General features: G+C 32.2%; 1 protein-coding gene across 1 annotated transcript in view; it reads right to left on the minus strand.

Moving 5' to 3' along the window:
• Positions 1 to 11,213, minus strand: part of LOC140432464 (nose resistant to fluoxetine protein 6-like) — a 41,025-nt gene extending 29,812 nt beyond the window's left edge. Inside the window, exons 1-3 of the mRNA XM_072520374.1 lie at positions 10,923 to 11,213; positions 5,420 to 5,607; positions 1,871 to 2,016 (exon numbers count right to left, since the gene is read on the minus strand). Coding sequence (XP_072376475.1) covers positions 1,871 to 2,016; positions 5,420 to 5,607; positions 10,923 to 11,145 — 557 coding nt within the window. The 5' untranslated portion in view covers positions 11,146 to 11,213. The remainder of the gene's footprint in view (positions 1 to 1,870; positions 2,017 to 5,419; positions 5,608 to 10,922) is intronic.
• Positions 11,214 to 14,523: the final 3,310 nt, after the last annotated feature.

The raw sequence follows: 14,523 nt of genomic DNA on the forward strand, positions 1-14,523 counted from the left end.
AATGTTTGTATGTCATTATTGGTCTGATGACTGTTCTGCCTTTCATTTCTGACCTAATATTTTTATTTCTCCATATTGTTTCATTAAGACAACCTGCGGTTCTCTATTCTCTTAATCTTCCACTTCAGTTTCGAGCTTCCCTAGCTAGATAATGTGATGCCTAGATATTTAATCTCCATCACTTCTTCTATTATCTCACCTTCCAGCTCCAATTTACATCTTAGTAAATTTGCTGTTATAACCATGCATTTTGTCTTTTTTGAGAAAATTAACATGTTAAATTTTCTGGCGTTTATAATAAATTGGTTGTAAATCATCTTCACTTTGAGAGAGTAGTATTGCGTCGCGTCGTCTGCATAGCAGATTATTCTAACTTATTTTTCACCCATTTAATATCCTTTTTTAGTTCTTACGTTTTTTATTTCATCCATATTCAGGTTGAATAAACGAGGACTCAGGGAATCTCCCTGCTTATCCCATTGCTAGCTTCCATAGGGCGGCTAGTTCTTCTTCTACTTTTACTTTTATTGTGTTTTCCTTAGAGGCATTTCTCTTGCGTATAATAAGTTTATAACATCCTTTAATTTCACCCGGTCAAGTGCCTTCTTAAGATCCACGAAATATAGTAGATATGCCGGTTTGTTGTATTCCAATGATTTCTCTTACACTTGCCTCGTTATAAATATAGTGTCTCTGTATGATCTTCCCGTCCTAAAACCTTAATGTTTGTCTGTTAGCACTTATTTGCTGCTTATTTGTTGTCACATTGGTTGTTAATTTTAAGTTGTGTTCAATAAATTAATTCCTCGGTAATTTTCCGGGTTCGATATGTCTCCCCTTTTGAAGAGAGGTATTAGGATGCTTGATCTCCATTCTTGAGGAATTTTGTTTTTGAACTAATAACAATGGAAGTACGTATTGACATCGTACCCTTTAATACGCTATGGAAATTAGAGAAAACTATTATATAATTTTTACTCTCTAACCTAAATTGTACAGAAACTTTACCTCTAAAATTAAATTGGAACAATATCGGAAGGCTTCTCGTTCACAAGCGTACTCAGACAGGAATTCTGTATATCTCTAGTATTATTCAATATATACATTGATAAGCACCCGAGACAGTGGAAAATGAAATGTAACGCTATACGTTACATTACTCGATGATTAAGTTGTTATTGCACAGGACAAGGAAGATTTAGGATAAAGCTTAAGGAAACTTGTAAAAGAATATAGAAAGTGGAGTATGGAGGTCAAAATGAAAAAAAACACAGTACCTGTGAGTAGGAAGGAAAGAAGCTACGGAAAAACTGGACCTAGACCAAGAAAAAATTGAAAGTTGCAAGAAATACATATACTTAGCTATTAAACTAACTAGTTCAGCAATCAGAGGTCCGAGAATTCGTGACTAAGAAACATGTCACAATATTGCGAAGAGCCAAAAACAGCTTACTTGATTCCCGTCAACTTTTTTGCCCAAGGTTAGGTTTTGGGGTTTTTCTATGCGGTGATTCCTAATTTCACAATAAAAATACTCAATTTTGCGATGATCAAAAGTTTTAAACATTTTTACATTGACATTTTGCCTGCTACATTTGCATGCGCAGATGTAGCAGGCGAACTGACATTGCATTGTGATCTTATTTTGTTTTTGCATTAGCGCGCGTCAGTGCATAAAAAATCAATTGTTTAAAACTTTTGATAGTGAGTGTAGATATGTATCTTTAGGTCATAAATCATTGGATTTCTAGTTACAAAGACAAAGAAGGTTTATTTATTGTGTTCTAATATTTTTGAACTCATTCGGTATTTAGCGGAATCACATTTGAACCGAGTAAGATTAAAATATTGTAATAAAAATTAAACTTACAGTATAGCTTTGTCTCCTGGAGTATATCTATCTACATCATCTTGTGTATGACATTGTTGATCGTTAAATAAAGGTAAAATAATTATTTTATTGAAATCTTCTGCAGAACAAGCGTCTGGCATGCATACCGACAGTTTGAAGAAATCCTAAAATTTATATATATATATATATATATATATATATATATATATATATATATATATATATATATATATATATATAAGAAATACTGGATATTATTGACTGTCGATATAAACAAACAATACAGTTTATTAGGGCTGCAGTCAGAAAGTTTGGCCGGGATGTTACAGAAACACTCTTTTGACTTTTGGTCTAGCTTTCGGAATTGTTTTATTCTTTCTCCAAGATATAGTCGTTGAGATTATTATATAAAGCTATGACACTCAACATTAATAACACACATATAAAATATAACATAAAATAATGAATAAAATATATTTTAAAATTTAGTTAATGATAGTAAAACTTCGTTTGTGACATCTTTTAATGGTGTGTTTTAACTGATCCATAGAGAACAGAAAGAAAAAACAAAAATAGTATGATTAAAATAGAAGTAGGTGTTCCTCATATTTTATTAATTGAAGTAGTATGTAAGTAGTACGGTAGTAGTATGGAAGTAGTATGTGTTATATTTGTACCCAGATATTTATATCTTTCAACTAATCCCTTGAATAATCTTAATGGCGTTTGCTTCAGAAACCTGCCCGCAATCGTTCGCCTTTGTTGTAACCCATCGGAGCTTGGGTAGACTTGCCATATACATGGATCTTGGGCTGCTCTAAGATTAGACAGTCGCCATTCTGTTCGGTTTCTAGTAACGTGTTGCTATCTTCTGATCTCTAGTATCTTTAAGTCTAAATCGAGTTGGTATAATTCGAAATTAGATCTTTTGCGGCATTGCCCTTGATCTTTTATAGCTCCAAATATTTTGCGGAGTATCTTGAATATTCCCAGAAGTCTTTTATCCTTCTGTGAGGACCGGCCTCAGCAGTGTTTTGTATATAATAAATTTAGTTTTTCTTTGGATATTTCATGAATGGAATTGTTTTTGGAGTCCATAGTATGCTCTATTTGTAAGGTTTATTCGTCTTCTAATTTCTTCGCCTGTTTTATTGGTAGTAGTCACGGGCGAGCCAAGGTATGTGAAGCTGTCAACACGTTTAAAGATATGACTTCCAAATGCTGTTTCCCGCTCCTCATTTGCTCTAGGATATTTAGTAACAGCATGTAGTTTGTTTTGTCTTCGTTGATGACTAGACCGACCTGTTTCGCGGCCGTTTCCAATTCTAGGAAATATTGCTAAACATCTCGCTTGCTAATATGTCAATGTCATCAGCGTATGCTAAGATTTGTATCGATCTCTTGTTAATAGTACCGCAATCTCTAATTCGTGTGTCTCGTGTGCGTCTTCCAAGGCAATGTTTAAGAGGACATTGTATTTCTGCACATTTTTCTGATAGCCATAATTCCTTCGCTTCTTTGATCTTTGGTTTAATTGTTTTATTTACTGTTGAATCATAAATTAAACCCTTAATTTGTAATCTCACATTAATCTTAACTTCTTAATTTCCCTGTATATGATTGTAAAAGATGTCTATATACTTTTATTACGGGGATATTAGAATTTGATAAATTGATAAAATTATTGCAATAACTTGGAAATGATTTTTTGATGAATTGTCGCTTTATTTATGAGATTATAAATTGGGATTAAACGCTTTTTAGCACGTAGTCTAATTAGAATATTCACATCGTAAAGAAGTTATTGTTTGAAGTTCCGTCGAGTGTACTTATTAGCTACCAATAAAACGTTTACTCCACGTAAACTTAGTCCACGAAAACGTTTACTACACGAAATTATTTCATATCGTCGAAATCAGTTTTATCCATTTACGTTTTTGTACTGTTGTTCATTTTTATTCTTGTATTTCCTCCTTTCAGATATCAATGACTTTATTTCTTGTGTTATCCTTTGCTTACTTTTAATGGATGTATCGCCCTCCAGTTGTTGTTGTATGATATTCCTCATGATCTTCTATAACTCTCTCCATTTTTCTGTAACGTTAAGTTGTTCTTGCCTTTCTACTTTCTGGACCTCCTTGTGCATTTGTTCTTTGATTCGTTGGTAGAGATCAGCTTAGATTAATTTTAAGTGTTTTGGTGGCTGTTTTTATTTTCTTAAGTTTGAGTTTTATATCTGCTAAAACAAGGTTATAGTCACTTGCTATATCTGCCTCTGGGTAAGCTTTAGTCGATAATATGACGTTGATGTAGTCAATCTGGTACTATGTTCTCACCGTCATCTATAGGGACTTTCCAGTTGTATATTCTTCAGACTGGTAGCCTGTCCTTGGAAAATTAAATTAGCCTCTCTTCTCTCTCATTATGTGTTCCTAGTTCATATTTGCCTAATACTTCTCCATTTCTTTTTTACCTACCTTCGCATTGATACACATTCACGGTTTGGTGCTTAATTTCATAGGTGCAATCCTGCTCATTATCTATAGAACCGCTTTCACTGATCTTTTGGTTTCTTTTTTTTTAAATAAAATCCACAAGGCAAATAATTCCTGCAGCTGGCTGTATACCACGTATCACAAAAATAGGTTAATATTTGTATATGGGTATATTTTATAAAAACCCTTAAAAGGGCTACATTAAAAACACGAACGTTTTCGGAACAACAGTTCCATCATCAGGTTAAAATACAGGTTACCATGCCTGAGCCACCAAAATATTTGGGTAAAAACCCTTTAAAATATATTATGTTACCAAAGATTGTACATAATGTTGATAATATTATTTGATGTTTAATATTTTAATTAAATTTTACTTCTAGTAACATACACCCATGCTTTAAGTGAGTTCCAGTGTCCGGAGAGTAAACCTCTTCAAACGGACCTCAGCTGGTAACTGAATACTTATAAAATATACCCATATATAACTTATAACTTATAAAATAACTATAACTATAACTTATAAAAATACCTATATACAAAGATTAACCTCTTTTTCTTTTTTTTACATCTCTTAAAAACAAATAAAATAAAAGAGTATTACACCTCCTAAAAATAAAATTAAACGTCTATGTTTTGCTAATAGTTTTTTCTCATCACATCAAAAATTACATTAAAATAAATTTTGTTATAGCAATAAAAAATCTTTTTATATATAACCTAAATAAAAAAGAAACTAAATTAATAGAATTTATGATATATAAACAGTATGAAATGGTGTCCATCGAGTTCCATACAATTGTAAATTGATTTTCCCTTTTCAAAAAATATGAAAACAATCTTATCTTACTTATTAAAAAATGCCTATTGAATTGACACCACTGCTAAACTCTACCAACGATTTAAATAACTACTTGCAAACTATTTTGTATTTAAGTTGTGGAACTGAAAAAGAAAGCGTTGACCACACATACTTTTCAGCATTTTCACCAAATCTAATGAATATTTCCAAATATAAGAATATACTGTTTTCAGTTGCCCACCCAGTATTTTTCTTCCTGTCAATACTTACATCCGAATTAATATTGTTTAAATCCGCTGTCAAGGATGGTATAGCTAATCCAAATACACAGTATTTTCCCTGTATTCTTCCTCCTGAGTAAATATGATTTATTTGCATGCATTGAGGATAATTTCCAAAATCAGCGTATGAGCCAACGGCAAGACCACTCCAAGGAAACTTGGAAGTGGCATCGAAAACTGAAACACAGATAAAGCGTTATTAAATGATGAATTGTTTGTATATGTGAGTCCGTTTTAAATAGGTAAAGAATAAAAAATAATTGGTCTAATTTTAACTTGTATATAGCTCCATATTCGTGCTCCAAAACTGTACTTATATACTTTATTGGCTTGATGTATATCTTTATGTTACATGATACAAGATTCCTCTGGAACCGTTTATCATGTAAATGGAGTATTTTTTTTACGAATCCTTTACAGGCGAATCCTTTATTGCACGAAATAATAACTCCCAACCTGTGTGTAGACACAGAGAAAAAATTGTAGATAGCAAGTACCAACATACAAAAGATGTTGCTTTCAAATAACAATCTGCTGCATTTTGGACAACCAAATTTCAAGAGTGAGCAGCACACAGCACAAAGGGGGCTAAATTATTGAAAACCAAAATACTTGCTAATCATATTAATGGCATTGTCGTAAGACTGGCCTCTACAGTTCTTAATATCTAATCTCAAAGACTCTAACATCCCAATAACTGTTTCCTCAAGTTCTTGTGAGCTATGCTCAGTGTTTTTATAAAATCCTACGAATCTTTCCACGGGATTCCCTTTACTGTTACAATATCATGACTGTAAGTTGCTCATGGTATGTTATGTTATACCAGGTGTTGAATCTACACTTGTAGAATAACATTTGTTTGCCTTAATTTGCCTAACAATTTCATCAATGACTCGATTGGATAAAATATTTAGTAATTCATTAATTATATCTTTTAATAGATATGACGTTTTGCCCTTACCTAAATTTGCTCGTTTAATAATATGATCTTTTAAAAATGGATCATATTCTGGCAATAGTTCCAGTAAACCATGAGTTCCATTCCGTTTTTCGCCAATTCTTTCATGACTACCTCTAAATGCCAAATCCCTGGTAGCCAGAAACTTTATTACACTTATGATTCTTTCTAGTACTTTAACCCAATATTCTTTCGCAGTGCTAATTTCCTTTTCGAGTTCTACATCAACTCTTCCTTGCTTTAATAAGTGAGTCGTATAAATTTTCAGATTATCTATATGATCATTGGATCTTTCATGCCCGTCAAATCTGTCCTTACTTTTATTCCAAAATGAAAATCCTGTTTTAAATTGGTTCATTTTTTCAAAAAAACAAAATAAGGACAAAATATATCACCAGTGTTCTTGGAGTAAATTGCCCAATCGCGGCGAATCACTTCTCCATTAGCAGTTTTTTATAAAATATTTGCGGACTGGCATACCTGTTTTGTTCGACGAAATTTCTTTTTGACATTAAAATGTCTATATCTGTAAGATTCTATTCGACCTGTTTTTCTAGAATCATTTCTGCATAATTATGGCAATTTTGCCAAAGTGCTGGATCTTTAAAATTAAGTAAATCCTGTTTTAGATCCGAAAAGAAATAAAAAAAATTATTTGTTATTGTCCTGTTTTAGTTACCATTTGTAAAGGCACCATTATCTTTCTGTAATTTAAATATCCTTACCCGAATAACTGGTGGTTGCTTCTTCATCTTCTAATACTTTTGAAACAGGTGATACTAAGTGCTCTGACACTGATTCTGAAGTCTCCAAAATAGGTTCATGTGGTCGAATATGAATATATTGATTACTAGTAGCACTAGAACTAGGACCGGGTTGGGAAATATTTGTAGTGTCGTCTGCTTGATTTCTATCCGTTGTAAAAATGCTGTTTTTGGGTATACCTTTCAAAATTTTATTTTGCCTTTCCTGCTTTTATACTTCTAAAAATATACTTCTACTATCTAAGGATTTTTAGTAAAAACTTTATAGAACCTTGCCACTTCTGCAGCCTGTTCTAACTCCTCACAATGCCTTCTCAAAGTTTCTCTGTTTGCCCTTCTCAGTTCCCTATTATATTCAATCATTCATCTGTTGTGATATCCACCGACCTCACCTGACGTTTTAGTGAAATTAAACTACCTATCTGTATCATGTTAAGAAATTATTAAATAGAGATATTTTCACAATAGATTTTATTATAGCCCTTTTTACAAGATCATAGGCAAGTAGACAATGTCTAAAATAATGATCTGCATATAGACATAAAAAAATAAATATTAAAATTGCAATATTTTGCAAACAACACCGTGATCCAACGTATGAATAAAGATCTGGAAATTATGCGTATCGTGAAAATCAGAAAGATGACATACTTAGGGATTGTGATGCGCAATGAGATGTATCAGCTAATGCAACTAATTTTACAAGGCAAGATAGGAGGCAAAGATCTCAAGGGCGCAGAAGGACATCGTGGTTGAACAACATCAGACAGTGGGCAGGAATGACTACTATACATCTATTTAGAGCAGCTGTCAACAAAGTTGTATGGACCAACGTGATTGCTAACATCCACAGACGATAGGCACCAAAAGAAGAAAAAGAAGAAGAAGTATTTTGACGATATGGGTGGTATTATTTATTAAGTTATGTTTTCATTGTAAATGTCCTATTCATAACCTTATTCTCTTTTTAAAATCAGCAGTGATCCTAGTTTAATTAAATGGTAAATTATTTTATTTTTACAGACAATAGCTATATTAACTATTCATTTGCAAAAAAATTGTGCAAAGGAATAAAACAACTCGTTTTGAATTTTTACTAAAACACAATATGCGGATTATTGGTAAAATGTTGAATTAAAATTATCGTGTTGACATCACTATGTATTTACAAGAATTATTTACTCATCAATGCTTGTGTAGATAACATTCATTAATTAAGTACTTTCGTTTAAATCGAAATTAGTGATAAATCAATAAACGCGGACTTTGAACCAATCAAAAATTAAGATTCTGTAATATTAATCGATTTATTACTATTTTTTGGATTTTTCAATTATTTTTATTTTTATCTTGATTGTTTTTAATCTAAATGTGTAAGAATTACATCTTTAACATAAAATAATATATTTTGTATATGACAGCAGCTGCCAAATTACTAACTCCATTTTTTAAATAAAAAACAATTAAGCCCGATTTCTCATTAGATTAGATTAGATTTCTCATTAGACGTCATATGGACAGGAACAAGCTAAGAACAGTAACAGGAATGTTGACCGGGTATGCACCAGCAAGAGAACTATTAAAAAATAGGCATTTACAATGGAGACCTTATCTGCAGACTCTGTGATAAGACACTAGAAACTGTAAAGAATGTATTATGCGACGACTGCGAGGCGCTGGACCGTAAAAGACAAAAACTGAATGGGCAACCAAGAGGAGGCCCTGCTATATTTAGGACACACCAAGCAAAAGACCTGTACCAACTTCTACAGGATACAAAAATTATAGCCTGGGTATAAAAAACAACAATGGGCAGCTAACACAATAAACTTTAGTTTTAGTGATAAGGGAGATCTTTTTGATTAGACGGGCATAGGGAAGAAAATAAACGAGACAAACAAAGAATTGTTAATCAATACATTGGAACAAGAAAGGGATGAATGTAGATAGAAAATTTTTAAATCATTGCAGATGATGTTGTTCTCGTTGCAGATAGCTTTAAACAGATACAGATAATGCTCCAAGTGCTTCATACTGCCATAAGGTCTTGAAAAATAAATTTTTTAAAAACATAATTTATGATCAATTTAGTCCACACCAAAAATATCTCAGTTAAATACAGAGATATCAAGCCAGTTGACTTCTACAAGAATTTTTACCATGAGATCAGAATAAGTTGAGACAATTAAAAAATCAAACTTAAGAGAAAAATACAAATAGCTTGGGCTGCATTAGAAATTATGAAGGATAGTTTTACGTCAGAGATTCTAATATGGCTAAAAAGGGAAGTTTTTAATCAATACGTTTTGTCAGTGATTACCTATAATACAGAAACCCTAAAGCTTACAAGAATAACCGTGAGTAAGCTACAAGTTGCGGGAAGAACAATGGCGAGAATAAGGTTAGAAGTTTCTTTAGGTGATTGAATACCTAATGCTTCTACACGCAAAAGATCAGGAGTAGCGGATGTTGTTAAAAAATTAACAACACTAAAATGGAACAGGGCAGGTCATGTAGCAAAGGCAGTTGACGATTGGTGGATGAAAAAAATTTTGAAATGGAGACCCCGAATATAAGCATAACAAAAACAGAGGTCGACCCCCGACGAGATGGACCGATGACATAAAAAGAGTGACTAAAAATTGGGTTCAGATGCATGCTTGTGTTCAGCAGTAGATGTTTCAGGTTAGATGAAACAAAAAGAATTAATAGGACTAAATTTTCATGGTCAGATGGTTTACAAGCAATAAAGACGCGCATATCAGATATAAGTCGAGAATATGGGCTGGATCTCAATACGAACAAGACAGAGTACATGGTAGTTAGTAAGCGTGAAATATTAAATACATATCTTTTGGTAAACCAACAGCCAATTAACAGGGTTAAGAGCTACACACATCTTGCTACTAACAAAAACAGTCAATGGGACCACTCTACTGAAATAAAACAACGCATAGGGAAAGCAAGATCAGCGTTCGTAAAGATGAAGTATTTATCTATCATCAGATGCTATGTATTTGTTACATTATTATACGAAGTAGAGGCATGGACGCTCTCTGAAGCTTCTTTAGGAAAGCTCGAGGCCTTCGAGATGTGGTGTAACAGGTGCATCTTACGAATTTCATGGGTGGATCGTGTGACTAATATTGAGGTCCTACTTAGAATTGGCAAAGAATGCGAGATCATTAACACAATCAAAAAGCGCAAATTAGAATATCTTGGCCATGTTATGAGAAATAAACACGGATATAGCTTATTGCAACTCATTCTTCAGGGAAAGGTATTTGGAAAGAGAGGACCAGGGAGAAGAAGAATATCTTGACTTCAAAACCTAAGGAAGTGATTTAATACATTCACAACCGGACTATTCCGAATAGCTGCAATTAAAGTTAGGATAGCCATGCTGATCGGCAACATCCGGAACGGATAGACACCGTAAGAAGAAGAAGAAATTGTCATACTCTGGCTATAAGTTGAGGAGGTGGTTAATTTACTTGGAGAAAAGTACAAAGTGCAAGGTACAAAGTAGAGAAATAGTATGCTAGGCAAAATTCAATAATATATAGGTTTAATAAAGGATAAGGTCGAAGTAGAAACGGTAAGGCAAGGAGCGTTACTGTTTCTACTAAACCTAAAACTACCTCACTAAACGAGAATACAGCCATGAAAATTTAGGCTATATAAAAAAATATGTGTTTTATAGGACTAGAAATAATAAAACAAATTAAATTATAGGAAATTATTGCCAAATATTATAGTTTAATACGTACAGTTCCACAGATCAGCCTGCCCATTCTTAAACAGTTCGTCAAACTGCTTTGAACACTCGGTGGAAAGTGTATTATTATCTAGTAAACTACGTATAGCTGTTGTCCATTTATTGTAATCTTGTAAGACAGCTATATCCGTATAAGCCACATCCGTATCAGCTACAACCGTATGAGATTTCACCAGAGTTATAACAAAAAACAAAAAAATAATGAAGAACTTCATATTGTTCTTCAACGTGAAAATTTCATTAATAAACAATTACAGATTGCACGAGAAGACAATTTTTTTTAAACTGATTAGATATTGTGCTTAAGATAAATTCGGTTAATTAACCTGTTTACTTATTTAATCAACAGGTATCCAAATATTCAAGGTTTAAAGTCTTAATCAACAATAAGATATTCATGTAAGATTATTTTCAGAATAAAAATATGGAATTACCTCTAATTTAAGATAAGTATGCCGGAAGAGTCCATTGACGTAATGATAGACATATTTTCTAGACTATTTTCTCTCAAACAACAAAAGACTATTTGAAGACGTCTCAACAATAAAGAACATAACAACTGGTAGTGACCATCGTATAGATAAAGCGAAAACAAATATTAACATAAAAGAAGCAAGAAAAAGGATCTTTAAGAAAACTAGCGGGTAGGTTCGAATCAGATCCTTCACATAATCCATACTAAATTGACGGCATTAACAAAAATATAAATAAAAACCTTCTCCAAGCCGGACTACAGATCGCAAAGAAAATAAGAACTAAAGAAGACAAAATAAGCAACGAAACTAAACAGCTAATGAAGGAAAGAAGACAACTAGTAGAGGAAAACAAACGCCACACTCACACAATACATAGAACTTACTAAAACAATTAAGAAAGAACTAAAACGCGACATAAAACAATGGAACGAGAACTTGATAGAGCAAGTCATTGAAAACAACAGAGGTCTAAAATGTCTAAGATCAACACTGGAATACTTGAATCAGAAGTCCTCACAGACACTTCATCTAAGGCCTAGCAACCCTAGTAGAGTCTTACGTTGCCATGTGATCCATTCCTTTTGTAACTTAAACATCATGGTTTTTAATTATCAAAGATGTAATTCAAAGTTAATCAAACTACATTTAAAGGGTTTTTACCCTCATATTTAGTGGTTTAAAAGATGTACATCTAGATAAAATTGATAATGGAATAATTATTCCGAAAAAATTCTGTGATGTAGTCCGATAGGGTTTTCTTATTATACCTTTTATAAAGAAATTTTTTAAATAAACTTTTTACTATACACTATACTCTATAACCGACTAAAATTTCTAAAATGAACTTTTATTTATTTTAATTAATTCTATTTAATTTTATTTAACTTTATTTAATTTTATTTAATTTATTTAATATTATTTAATTTTATTTAATTTTATTTAATTTTATTTAATTTTATTTAATTTTATTTAATTTTATTTAATTTTATTTACTTTTATTTAATTTTATTTAATTTTATTTAATTTTATTTAATTTTATTTAATTTTATTTAATTTTATTTAATTTTATTTAATTTTATTTAATTTTATTTATTTTATTTCATAAATATATATTTTAAAAAGGTAAAAGAAATAATAAATTAGACTTACTCAAAATCAATTTAATTTAACCATCCAGACGACCGGTTTCGCTTTCTACAATATGCAAAGCATCTTCAGGTCCCGATACAAAGTTAAATAAATGCTGAAATAATAAAACCATATTAGGGTGTTGTCTAATAAAGATAAACAAAGATAGATGATATAAATTACAGTAATTATGCCCATATTACATGTCTGTGGTTTATCAAAATGAATAAAATGTTTAAGCAGACAAGGTAAGACCGACAAATTGGTAAAATAGTCTATTAAACTGTAATGAATTAATAAATGAACAAATAAATAAAACATTACTTACATGCCGGTACTCTATTAATTGATGGTTGAAAGAACATGGTTCAAACTATCCTGTATTGTTGTTTGGAGAACTCAAGTCTGCTATTGTAATTGTTTGACAGTAAACGGGGAAGTTCTTGAGGAGACAGATTTTATCCAATGAAGTAGAGATAGGCGTAATGTAATTGTTTGTTTGATGAAAGTAATGTTCTATACCATTGAGTTATTTAAAAGTTATTTATATTTATTCTAGAGATATATTTATGAAATATGTGTTATTTATTGAGACTTTTTTTTTTAATTTTAGAAGGTGACTGTTGTGAGACAAACCCATAAACCCAGAAAATTAATAAAATTGAACATAAAAAATTTTAATGTTCAAGGAATAATGTTTAAATTATTTTTATTTATTTACGTTTTTTTTAGTAATAGTTGTTATGCAGCTTGGATCTTATGCTATGCTTATGCTTATGCTATGGAGCTTATGCAAGCTCCAATTCGCGTGGGAATGCTCTTAAATAAATTGTCAAGATTTTATTGTGGTAGGTTGTCTCCTTTCTTCAAGAGCAGTTTGTATTAGCTGTACGGTGTGTTGTGAATTATGCCGACGAGGTCTAATTCTTTTTTAAGCATATCCCACAAATGCTCTAGAGTTCTAGATAGAGTTTAGTTCGAATGAGCAAGCAGAAATCTAGGGAAAGAGAAATGTGGGACGTAGGAGGATTTCCTGGTAGCGAAATTTAAGGGAGTGGTATGGGTGCAGTTCAATACAGTTGTTTAGAGCTGCAGCCAACAGAGTAAAGATTGCTGTGATGGTAGCCAATCGCCGATAGGAGACGGTACTGCAAGAAGAATACTTCACATACCAGAAGAGTCTGTAGTGACTCTTCTGGTATGTGAAGGTGCATTATCATGCATAAAAATTAAATTTTTTTCTAGTCTAACTACAAGAACTACTTCTAGAACCATCTTCATCAACATACCTGCGAGCTATTAAAATTGGTTGAATAGAAATTAAAGGAGTTTTTTCGCCGACCACATTACTTCCCCAGAACATAACACTTCCTCCTTTATGTCTGTGAACAGATCTGCTAGTTTCCGTTCTTCCTGCTTGTCTTCCTCGCCCTCTAAGTACACGAATTTATCGTTTATATGATTTTACACAAATCGTGGTTTCGTCTGAAAATAGCACATTTTACCAACTTCCAATGTTTTAGTTTTGATATTGAAGATAAAAATTTAGGGGATCAATCTTGTGCTGCCTGGTTAACTTGGGAACCCGAAACTGTCTACTGCTGTATAGTCGTTGGTCATGAAGTGTTCTTCTTATCGTTTCAACTGAAACACTTACACTTGTACCTTCCAAAAGCTGCTTTAGGATTTGCGGGTGAGAAAGTCTTAGGTCTCTTCTAGCTACTTTGACAATAAAACGATCGTGACAAGCCGTTGTTACTTTTTGGTGACTTTATCTTTGCCTATTCTTAAGCATTCCTAACTCCTGATACCTAGCATAGGTTTTTAACCCAATAACCTGTGTTACGCTTATCACTGCAGCTTTGTTCCTCTGGGACATTCCCTGCTCCACAAAACCAATAATCTTTCCCCTTTGCACATCAGTTAACCCCACATAAGGCATATTTTCGTTTTTAAAAGCGAAAGATAGTTTATTTATTTTCATTCAAT

The sequence above is a fragment of the Diabrotica undecimpunctata genome, chromosome 1 (genome assembly GCF_040954645.1).
Source record: "Diabrotica undecimpunctata isolate CICGRU chromosome 1, icDiaUnde3, whole genome shotgun sequence".
NCBI classification, from domain to species: domain Eukaryota; kingdom Metazoa; phylum Arthropoda; class Insecta; order Coleoptera; family Chrysomelidae; genus Diabrotica; species Diabrotica undecimpunctata.